At 38.0% G+C, this 12,098-nt stretch overlaps 1 protein-coding gene across 1 annotated transcript in view; it reads right to left on the reverse strand.

Moving 5' to 3' along the window:
* SEL1L (SEL1L adaptor subunit of ERAD E3 ubiquitin ligase) overlaps window positions 1-12,098 on the reverse strand; it is a 69,077-nt gene that overhangs the window by 36,818 nt on the left and 20,161 nt on the right. The window contains exons 4-8 of the mRNA XM_007951970.2: window positions 8,198-8,365; window positions 6,601-6,706; window positions 5,583-5,745; window positions 3,007-3,060; window positions 2,857-2,916 (exon numbers count right to left, since the gene is read on the reverse strand). Of these exons, the coding sequence (XP_007950161.1) occupies window positions 2,857-2,916; window positions 3,007-3,060; window positions 5,583-5,745; window positions 6,601-6,706; window positions 8,198-8,365 (551 nt within the window). The remainder of the gene's footprint in view (window positions 1-2,856; window positions 2,917-3,006; window positions 3,061-5,582; window positions 5,746-6,600; window positions 6,707-8,197; window positions 8,366-12,098) is intronic.

Genomic DNA, 12,098 nt, shown 5'->3' on the forward strand with positions numbered 1-12,098 from the left:
AATAATCTTAAGAGCATTACTGCATAGCTGTTGTTATTACATGCTGTCGAGTTGATTCTGACAGAGTACAGCTGTCTCATAGGGTTTCCTAGGCTGTTATCTTTATGGAAGCAGATTGCCTTGTCTTGTCTTCCATAGACTGGCTGGTGGGTTTGAACTGTTGATCTTTTGGTTAGCAGCTGAGCACTTAACCATTGTGCCACTAGGACTCCTACCTATAACCAAAAAACCAAAACAAACCCACTGCCATCAATCAAGTCAATTCTGACTCAGTGATTTCCACTGGGTTTCCAAGGCTGTAAATCTTCATGGAAATAGACTGCCTTACCTTCATCTCACTGAGCAACCTTCTAGTTAGCAGCCAAGTGCCTTACCCACCAGAGCTCCTTCAAGTACTATACATAATATTTAATGTTCTTATTCTGTAGCCACTACTTAAGAAGAGTGGTAAATAATTAAAAAAAAAATTGGATCAAAGTATTTAACATACTTTTGCCATAAAAAAATGTTAAGTTCCCTATGTCTTGAAAAGCCACCTAAAGGGAACTTTTCATTACGGTTTAAGGAACAAATATGTTACTGTAAATTAAGTTTCAAATAAGTGTTGCTCAAACTCCTTCAGTTGTTTAGCATTGTAACAGCACAGAGTCCAAGCTCTTCAGCACTACTTCTGCCCTTTTAACTGATTCCTATCGACATGCCCTGCTCATAAGCTACCTGGCATTCCACTTTCCAGCTACACAAACGTGCTCATGTTTTCTTGCAAATACCACACTCATCTCTGCTCCTTTTCATATATTGCTTCTGCTGCCTGGACAATCTTCTCCTTCTTCCAGTGGCTCATTTATATTAGCTCCTCAAAAGTATCTCCTTAAATCCTCCCACCTCCAATCCTACTATCTAGGTGATCCCTAAAACCTCACACTCTACTACTGTATGGTCTCCTTACTGTTGTCTCCCTTTCAGGATTAAAAGCTTATTGAGGACAGGGACTGTACTCATCTTTGCAACCTCAACAAACAGCAAATGATACTCAATAACCATGTGTTCCATATTCTTGTTAGGTGCTGTCAGGTCGGTTCCCACTCGCAGTGACCCCAGGTATGAGAGAACCAACACTGCCAGTGTGCCATCACCACAATGGATGCCACGCTTGAGCCCACTGCTGCAGCCACCGTGTTCATCCATGTCGTTGAGGGTCTTCCTCTTTTTCACTGACCCTCTACTTTATCCTTCTCCAACGACTGCCTCTTGACAACACGACCAGAATACGAGAGGCAAGGTCTTGCCTCCCTGCTTCTAAGGAGCAGCCCAGCTGCACTTCATTCAGGACAGATTTGTTTATTCTAGCAGCTTATGGTACAATAAAAATTCTTCGCCAACATCTTAATTCAAATGCACTGATCCTTCTTTGGTCTTCCTTATCCATTGGCCTGCTCCTTGAACAATTTCTCTTAGAAAGATCAGCACGAGGCCGGTCCCCATGAGGCGGAGGTCAAAGATGTCCCAAATGTCCAAACTACCATGCCACTCCATCATTTCAGACATTAACTCCTCCTCCTCCTCCCAGTAATTTCCCCAGTCTTGTTGTTGTTGTTGTTATGTGCCGTCGTGTCAGCCCCGACTCATAGCAACCCTTTCTTGGGTTTCCGAGGCAGTTATCACTACGGAAGTAGGATTGCCCAACCTTCCTTCCGAGGAGTGGCTGGTGGGTTTGAACCGCCAGCCTTCTGGTTAGCATTCAAGTGCTTTAGCCACTATGCTACCAGAGCTCCTTTCCCCAGTCTTAGGGTTCTGTATTTCGCTGTAACGCCTCACAGAACTCACAGACACCCAAGGGTTCATCTCACGTAGTAGTGGTGGAGGCTGGCAGGCTGGCGAGTCCCAGGTCCGTGAGTAGGTCTGGCGGATCCTCCCAACTCTCGGGGTTTGGTGAACCTCGATCAGCAGATCAGATGACGGCTGCTGTCCCAAATCCAGGGGTGAGATGAGGATGATCCAAGACACAAAGCCAGAGCAAGGGGAGAGCGAATCTTCCCAGGAGATTTGTAGGTATACCCTCAGGGAAGCTAAACGTGGTGATTTGAATTATACCTTCCAGCAAGGCAGGACTCAAGATACATTCCATCTGTGTTGCCCCAACAGAATTAACCTAAATCCCATCAGAGTTGATTGCCAGTCATTATAGGGAATGACTACTACCAGCTGCCCAGCCAAGCTGATACCTGACCTTAACTACCACACCACCCCAAATAGGCATGGATAATGGGATTTACAAAACACCACAGAATGGAGGACAATGGTTAGAGGGCCACATCAAGCAATTCGGTGCACCTGCTTTCACGTGCATATGACCGGATTGAAAATACCATGGCTTGGGTAAGGCACACCTTATTCCTCAAAGTAAACACCAATTAAATGACCAATGCTATTAGGTAACACATAGGAAATGCTGCTTTATGTCCTCTGTAAAGCACCGTTTTCGGTATAGTAAGTTCTTTACCAACTTAAATGCAAAATCTGAGATAACCAATCTAAAAAATTGTTCTGACAAGCAATTGTAATTTACAGAAAATAAAAAAAAGCATCATTTACCAGATCTCTATTTTTCAAGGCAATCAGGCAAACTAATCACTTTAAAGGAAAACCGGAGACTCTATCAATTTATATCCACCTGTAGATTCAATTTGTTAGATTCATTGACAAGAATTTGAAGGGTATTCAACTCAGTATCTGGCCTTACATAATTAGAATAAGGAAGTATCAATTATGAAGGCTGGAAAAGTTGTGACCGTTGTAAACCATAGATTCTTTTGCTACTCAATGTCCCTGGCCTTTCACATAATTCTTACTTACCAAAACCATGTGGGCTATCAGGTTGCCACCAAGAGCTCCAAAAGTATAGTATACAAGGGCCTGTGAAAGAATGAAAGATGCTTAACTGAACATAAGCACATATTTATCAAATTCAAATCACAGCTTACAATAAAAATTTAATAGTATTACCTTTGCTTGACTTGAATTAACACCAAGGCCAGATGCATAGAGAAAGCCAAGGGCCTGAAACAAAATGGTAAAAGTAAGAAATCTTCCTTTGGTAAAAGTCTACAAAAGATACGGTTTTATGCACTATAAAAGGTGCAAGTGACTTTTATTGTTACAGAGCAGAACGGTGCAAATATACACAACTGTGGAATTAAAGAGCCTGAAAAATACATTCGTGGTTTTGCAAATTAGACAATAAAATATTACTTGATACACGTTGCAAAGTTTAGCTTGAAGATTAAAAACAATTTCATAAAATATTAACTAGACAAATCAAAGCTGAATACACTTAAATGTGAGTTTTGCTTCATCTTTATGAGCAGCTGTTATGGAGAGAAAACACACAAGCGTTACACATCATCTATGCATGGGATACACTAAGAAAAAGGACAGGATATCACTAAGATAAATTATCCCAGGAACAAAAGGAGGCAGCAAAGCATCAAGATGAGGAAGAAGGGAGGAAAATGGCACTTTACAATGTTAGAGCACAGTTTTCTAACAGAAACAACATAATAATACATTTGCCTTGTGTTGAATCATCCTTAATAACATAAAGAGTAAGTTAAAGTTATAAAGGCAGCAGGTGTGGCAGGGACTGCTAGTGCTTATCAAATACCCATGTGCTCCTCTTCATTTTCCAGCTTCCCTAGTACCTGGGATGTGACCAGGGGTGACATACAAGCCGTTTTTAACCATGGCCCTTAAAAATACTCCACAGATTCTCTGGCCTGCTCTTATCCTTTCCTGGTATTTGCAGCCCCATGTTCCACATGATGGAAGCAGCCCACAACCCTCAGTCACCACTTGGAAGAAAGGGATGAAGGCAGGAGAGCTGGACTGAACCTAGAATGAGCAAGGAAATCCTCTGTGGTAGTAAGTCACTGTGATTCGGGGCTTTGTCTGTTGCATCAGTTAGAATGAATTTCCATGGAGAAAGTGCTTTGCAGTATATAAAGTGTCTAGCATTCTAAGTCTATTAGGAGGAAATATGTTTACCAAGTGAAACGTATTCTGAATATATGTCTGAATTTTATATCAACTGGTTTAGGCAAAGAGGAGAAAAAAAGCTTCAAAAACAAATGGGAGCAATTAAGATGTAATTTGTATAAAAACCAAAATCCAGAACAGACAGAGTTGCAGACTGGTTAGCTATTCATTATTATAGAAAGCAATGACCAAGATGATTACTATTATTTAAATAGTCTGTTATTGCTTATTCAGACTTCTTCTAAGCATGGTTAGAAATTTTGTTTTATCTTTAAGCAAATCCTATAGCTTGAATAGGGAGCTCTGGTAGCATAGTGGCTAAGGCACTTGACTGCTCACCAGAAGGCTGGCGGTTCAAACCCACCAGCCACTCCTGGGGAGGAAGGTTGGGCAATCCTACTTCCGTAGTGATACTGCCTCGGAAACCCAAGGAGGGGTCGCTATGAGTCGGGGCCGACTTGACGGCAAATAACAACAACATAGCTTGAATAAACTGGAATTACGGAAGGCATTTAGAATAAATGTGGTGTCCTCCTAAATCTAAGTGTTACTCTTAACATCACTAAGTATGAATCAACCAGATATTATGTATTGACTGATACGATGCAATGTGAAATACACAACATCCATACAGTCTAGCCAGAAATATTTTACATGAATTCATCAGCCTTCCACTGTGACATCCAGTTTACAGGAAATATATAGAAAAAGAAACCAAATGACACCATGAAGAAGCAAACAGACAAACTGAGGTAGGACTTCCTGCAGAAAAACTGGCCTATCTCTAAGAAAAAAATGGGGTTGGGGAGGCTACACTAGCAATAATCTTATCTAAAATATAGTTCTGGACTGAGTATTATTTGGACAAAAGAGTGTAAAGAAAATTTGTGGTTCAATTGGGGAAACATGAACATGGTGTGGGCATTTCTAACAGTTGAGTGGAATGAAATAGTGAAAACTGTTGACTGAAAAGAGCAAGGTATGGAAGGGTACAGTAGAATCTTATTTTAATAAAGAGTCTTATGAATACACTTACAGAGAGAGGTCTAGACAGGTATGTGTGTGCTAACATTAACAAGTGGGAGGTCTGGGTGGCAGAGATGTGGTGTTTACTTTTTTATTTCTGTTAGTTTGTAGCTCTACTTTTCTGTATTATACACGTATACTGCCTCTGTAATGAAAGATTATTTTTTAAAAGGACATTAAGATTAATGAAAGCTGGAAGATTTGAACTGTGGTAAAAATGCAGTGATGAGTAATTTCAAATAAAAGATAATGATCTTCATTTCATTCTCTACAGATCTCATTAAGAAAATAATGTAGTTATGGGACAATACAAATGCAAAAATACTTTTATTGACCATAAATTTTCTCTAAGAGGAAAGATTGTCCAAGAAGACTGGTAAAAGGGTCTATCACAAAATTAATATTCAAAGATTTTTACCTTCCAGACTTACTTGCTAAAAGAAGTCAGGACATAGAGAGTAAGTAGCTGTGAAAATAAACAAGAGCTATGTGTGGAGGGTCCCCTCTGAAACTGCACTTACCGTCTGTCCCTTGGGCGATCCTTCCTCATTCAGTTTCTCAAACATCTCTTTAGCTGCCTGGATATTCTGTGTCAGGTAATCACCAAACAAAAGAGCATATGACACTCTCTCCAGGGCCTTGGTATGGTTCATACTTGCTGCCTTTTGAAGATACCGATATGCTCTTCAAATATAAGTTAAAAAAGGAAAAAAAATATATATATAAGCAATGTTTTGGAACTATGATTAAAAATTTTTTTCAAGATACTAGCATGTAGCATAAATCATTTTCTTGGGGTATAAAATCGCTCTGATATCCTGAGTCCACTAAGTCATGTCATTCACCCATTTAGAAAACATCTTGGCTACTCTGTTTTCACATAAGGTACTAGTTTTCTCTTTTATCCTGAATTCTTGGAATAATCTAATATTAACAGCAATTCTAAACACTTCTATTAAAAATTAACTGACTTTTCAATTAGAGAATTATAGTAGAACAATGGTACCTAGTAAACAATCCAATGTGATAATCACTGTAATTTTCTTCCCAAATCTTTCCACAGACAATATAAAAAATCAGCTGAAATCAATTGAACATTAAACCTTAGAAAAGACAGTCCCTTGTTCTACATTTCTCCAAATGCAAAGTCCTAAATCCCAATCTTTGCCTGGTAGAAAATTACAAAACAATATACAACAACTCCCTTTATTTTTTTTATCTTATTTCACTCTGAATTCTGAATAGTATATATATTGCTGGTTCTCAGAAACTATTAAAGTGTTAGCCAATTATTTCCATTTTGCTGACTGTTCATTTTGAGATCAGTATTTATAACCATTTTGTTCCAACAAGCTGACACTGGATACAAGCAATGCCACTAAACTCCATAAATCATATTAAGTTTTCCCGTAATGCAACTTAAATCCTTGGGTGTCTTTAGCAGCACACTTTGAAAAATACGTAAATAAATAAATACTCAGTAATTTATCTCGGGAAAGGCCCACTTGGGGGAAGAATGGACTTGGCCGTGCTACCTACTCTCTTTTCTGGCTCTTCTTACTGCTCCCATTGAGGATTCTCATCCCAGTCTGGTACATCATTTCTGCTTCCTGCGTCTGCCTTCTTTTAGCAGCTTCTTCTTCAGCTGTAAATAAAACGTCCAGGCATTTAAACAAATTTTAATGCCACACACAATTATTTATCAAACATCAATCAATATTTACTCTTTCTTTTGGGTAGTCATAAAAAATTAGTGACCTTTCACTATTTCCAAATCTGAATTTAAAGACACATGGTTTAAATGTGGCTGCTACCTAAGACTTTTTTTCTTTTTTTAAAGAAATAAAACTAACTGTAGTCACTTTCTTTCAGAGAGAGCAATACAAACTGCTTTTGAAAGGTACTTTTCTGCCTGTCATTCTAAAACCTTTTATATTGCTCAGCTAGAATTTTAGTAGGGGTTTATGATTATATACCAAAATCAGGAGGACATCAGAGAACAGTAGTTGTACTGTCACAGTCATACTGTATTCCTTTACAAGGAGAAAGTATTTATGATTATTTACACAATAAACATTGTAGAAAAAGTGACTTTTAAAAATTATATATGGACACTAATTTAATATTTAAGTTTGCTAAATTTTTTTCCTATTCACTGATACGACACTGAAAATCACAGAACTATTATATAGATTTTTCAAAAATTATTGCTGGAATGTAGCATTTTTGACAAATTAAGAGACATTTGATTGTTTCGGTTATGGACTAACAGATACAGATGTGAATTCATATAATACAAAAACAAACAATCTGAAGTGTTATACTGGAGGACCCAGTCACACTGGTTTATATCCAAGGATGTACTATATTTGACGTTATCTTCTAGGAAGGCCCAGGTATTCTATTAGAGCCATTATTTTCAAAATGCTATTTGGTACCAACAAGGGTATACTTAAGATTTTCTGTTACTGTTATTTTATAGTTAGAATTTTTTTTTGAAAACATAGCTTGCCTGTAGAGGTCAGCCCCTTTTGTACTGACATTAATACTTAAATTGACTAGATATATTATATCTGCTTAATGTTATTTTACCATAGCACATTTCATGCAAAGTATTTTAAAAAGATACCATTTATTTTTCTTCTAATCACAGTTATATTAATTAGTTTAGCAGCCTGCCTAAAAGTTTGTGGAACAACTTGTACATACCAACTAAAATCCATGTCGAAGGAAGACTTGGGTATGATATACTGCCTGAGGCATGGCCTGGAAACAAGCATATTGTATGCTTCCTGCTCCTAAGTCTGTTCTTTAAGTCTATAACCAAATCATTAACACTTACCATACCAAAAACCAAACCAAACTCACTGCATTTGAAATGGATCCGACTCATAGCAACCCTTCCCTGGGTTTCTAAGGTGGTATCAGTACCGAAGTAGATTGCCCAATCTTCCTTCCCAGGAGTGGCTGGTGGGTTTGAACCACTAGCCTTCTGGTTAGCAGTTCAATGCCTTAGCCATTACGCCACCAGAGCTCCTTAACACTTACCAGTTCTGACCAAGGTAGAAAAGGCATTTAAAACGTTGGCCTGGACAGAAAACATGTGGATGTTCCCTCCTTACAATGTAACACTTACTTTCACAAAAGCCCCACTTTTCATCTGCCTTGTAATCATAGGTTGTGGCACACCACAGTCTGCCATCTTCCCGTCCATCTGATGTACATTCATCATACTCCTTGTCCAGAAAGAGAAAGGGGAAGTGGCAGGGCTCCCCATGTGATGTGCCCTCAATGGCAGTCAAAACTGGAGAGACAAGGAAAAAGAAACATCTAAACATAAACAGTACCTTGGTATTCATGGATTAAACAGTTCATTTTAACTGTTAGGATCTGAAGACTGAGATCCACAGTGTGTGACTTGTAATGGGGACACAAAGGGCCTCACACCAATTCTGATTAGGAATGACTCGAGAATGACTCACTTAGTAGGCATGTCTTGCTGACATATATCGCACATAGATATTTAGTACTGATCATGACCAGTATTGACACTTAGAATTTCTGAAGGTGCTGATACAATTTTAGGGATGTTAAAAGTCTACTGTGTAACTCCTGCCCAGCTGTTGTTGTTATGTGCCGTCGAGTCGGCCCCGACTCATAGCGACCCCTCCTTGGGTTTCCGAGGCAGTATCACTACAGAAGTAGATTGCCCCATCTTTCTTCCAAGGAGTGGCTGGTAGGTTTGAACCGCCAGCCTTCTAGTTAGCAGTCAAGTGCCTTTGGCACTACGCTACCAGAGCTCCCTAATTCTAATTTTAAATTCTTTCCAAGTATCTCCTTAGTGCTGGGAGTTATGCCAGCTTCTGTAGATAATGTGCCACTGAGAACTTGTTGCCTACCAAGGAAGAGAGACATTAGACAGAAGAGTGAGGCACGTTACGGAAGGCAAAGTCTTCCCTGCCAGGAACTGAAGTTTCGATGGAACTTCAAAGATGTGCAGGAGTAGATGGTAGATGAAAGGTTCAGGTGTGAGGACAGCAAAGCGTTGCAGACTGGGGAAACACTGTGTGCTAGAAATCAGATGAAAGAGAGAATGGCATATCAGAGAAAATAAAAGGAGCTCAATATAACAAAACGTAGTGTGAGTGGCAAAGTGGGCAAGAGAAGATGGAAAAGCATGCAGATGCCAGACTGACAAGGTCCTTACCTGTCCTCTGAAGGAGTTAGGACTTTATTCTGAGAACAAAGAGAACCTGCTACAGTTTTAAGTGGCAGTGACATGCTCATACTTATAGTTTAGGCAGAGAGTGGAGAATGGAATGGAAAGGAATGCTGGATGCTGGATGAAAGGTGAGGAGTTTGAAGGCTGTGGCAACAGTCTAACTGAGAGGCAATGCCTAAAGGGGGCAAGGGGGATGAGAGAAGTGGATGTACTCAGTGCCACTACGGACACAGATACGGTAGCACTTCATGATTCTCTAGACAGGCAGGTCAGAGAACAGAGGAGTCAGGGAAGACTCCCAGGTATTGTAAGGCTTAAGGAAATGCTAGATGGTTGCCCTTACAGATATAAACAACACCAAGGGAGGAGTAGGTCATTGGGTGCGGTGAAGTGGGTCAAGAGAGAGACAAACTTGGATCATGCTACATTCAAGGGGGGCTATAAAACAAACAAACAAAACAAAACAAAGAAAGACATCACAGACATCTCTTTAGTTGTAACCAAAGAGAAAGTTCTTCTGTATGTTGATAGTACTTGAAGTCAAAGGTGTTCACAAGACTGCTCAGTGAGCGTGTATAAGACCAGAGTTAGGACTGAGCAGATGCACACTAAGTATGAATAGAGTCAACTGCCACGGGTCACTTTTACATGGAGAACTTAATTAGGAAGCAGATTAAGAGTCCAATGCTGATTAAGTAATTACGAGTGTAGGTTCTGGAACAAGAACACGTGATTTAAATCCTACCACTTAATATTATTTAATCTCTTTATTTGTAAAATTATTTGTAAATATTTTCCTTATCTATAAATAGGGATGTAAAGGCTTCACCATGGTGCATGCCACTTAAGGTAGTAAGAATTCAAGAGGCTATTACTACTAGTATCTTTTCTCTGAAAAGCTATAAAGTGTCTTTCCTTTCTTTCCAGTATAAAAAAGGAAACATTCTAACACACTAAAAAGCATTTTTAATAAGTTAGGAAAGATAAAATGAATTTCAAATGTTTACTACCAGGTAAATGTCATTCATTATCCTCATATTTATTTACTTAAGGCAGATAACCTTTTCAACTTTAATCTATCCACATTTTTAAGTAACAATCTTTAATGCAAAGTAAAAGCAAAGTAACCTTCAGCAACAACCTCAGAGGGGTCAGTCTGACTACAGAATTTGAAAAGGGCACTAACATGTACTGCGACTAGATGCAAATCTCCTCGAAACGAAGTTTCTGTAAAACCACAGCTGATAAACTTGAATTTCAATTTAAAGTACGCATAATGGTTTAAAAGAATACAAGCAGTCCACAGGTCATGAATGTTGGGTGTACAACCTGTAGTTATAAACCAACCCCTGTAACACCTATTACATTAAAGATTCGAGGTAAATGGTTTGTTAAGAACAAACAGGTGCCACTTTCTGATGCACAGCAAAACATCATTATTATTACTGTATTTTTATATTAAAGAAGCTTTAGTGTATCTAGAAGTGTTTCTTTAATGTTTAAATATATAGAAAGGTACAAACATTTGACTGATACAAACCATACCTAACTGTGCTGACTTTATACAAATTCGACATAAAGACAGACTTAGGAATGGAGCTTGTTCGTACTGGAGACTGCCTATATTTGATATATATATGTATTTTTTCTGTAATAGCAATCCTAGTTTTATAACAAATAGATTATTGCACAGGGAGAAGCTCAGGGAGTAGGAATACATAAGAAAAAGGACACACAGAAGAGGTAACTACAGGAAGGAAATGGGAAGAGAGCTATTACACCGTGGGAAATTGTAGTCAATGTCATGAAAACAAAATCATGTAAAGTGAATTTGCTCTGTAAACTTTTATCTAAACCAGAATAAAAATAATAATAATAAACTTGAGTTTAATTATAGGAATTCTAATTTGCTAAAACTTATACTTTCCAACACACAAAATAATTCTCTTTCATGTGATGGAACTGTAGAACAGAAAAGAAAGTATAAAGGACCAAGTGGCTTTTTGGCAACAAACATTTTCACCTACTGATTATTCAGCACTGACAAAAACATGAAGAACCTCCAGGATGCACCTGCTTCACAGTTTAGTTAAAACTGAAACTTGTCAGAGAACGTTTTTACTAGCAAGTTATTAGAAACAAAATTTATGTCTCTGGCTATTTTCTCCAAACAAAAACTCAAAATAGGGAAACTTTAAACTTATTTTAAAGTCTTGCAAAAGTTACCAAGATTGCCTAGTTTCGAATCAATTATCGTAAACAGAAATTTTTACAATAGGTGTTAATTTCAGTAATTTTCCTTCCATGGAGAAATGCTGAAAGAATTTCAAAGCTATCATTTTAAAAACCTCCATAAAACTGCTACCAAGCATTTTAAGAACAGTAATCGCTGCGCCAGTATAATGGAGCTGACTGATTGCGCAATTCAAGTTAATTTGAGCCAGTAATCAAATCTGACACTTAAAATGAAAGAGGAAAGATGTGTCATTAAATCAATTCATCACCTTCATGTAAAAATTCATATTTTGTAGATAAGGAATCATGTTTCAGTTCTACAATAATGACACAGTATTATAACCTATGTATGCAGATCTCAAGAGAAAGATAATTTATAGTATATGAGAACTTGTAATAATAAACAGACTGCTTTATATTTAAATTAGTAAAAATCTGCTTTTTCAAAGTCAATTAAAATCATTCAAAAGCTAGAAAAGGTTAAAACAAAACAAAACAACCCAACAACAACAAAAAACCCTGAAAATATTCAGTGAAGGCTAGAGTATGAGTAAATGGGTACTTTCATACTTTTGGCAGC

This window comes from Orycteropus afer, unplaced genomic scaffold (assembly GCF_000298275.1).
Source record: "Orycteropus afer afer isolate SDZICR_OR568_19922 unplaced genomic scaffold, OryAfe1.0 scaffold00322, whole genome shotgun sequence".
Classification (NCBI taxonomy): Eukaryota; Metazoa; Chordata; class Mammalia; order Tubulidentata; family Orycteropodidae; genus Orycteropus; species Orycteropus afer.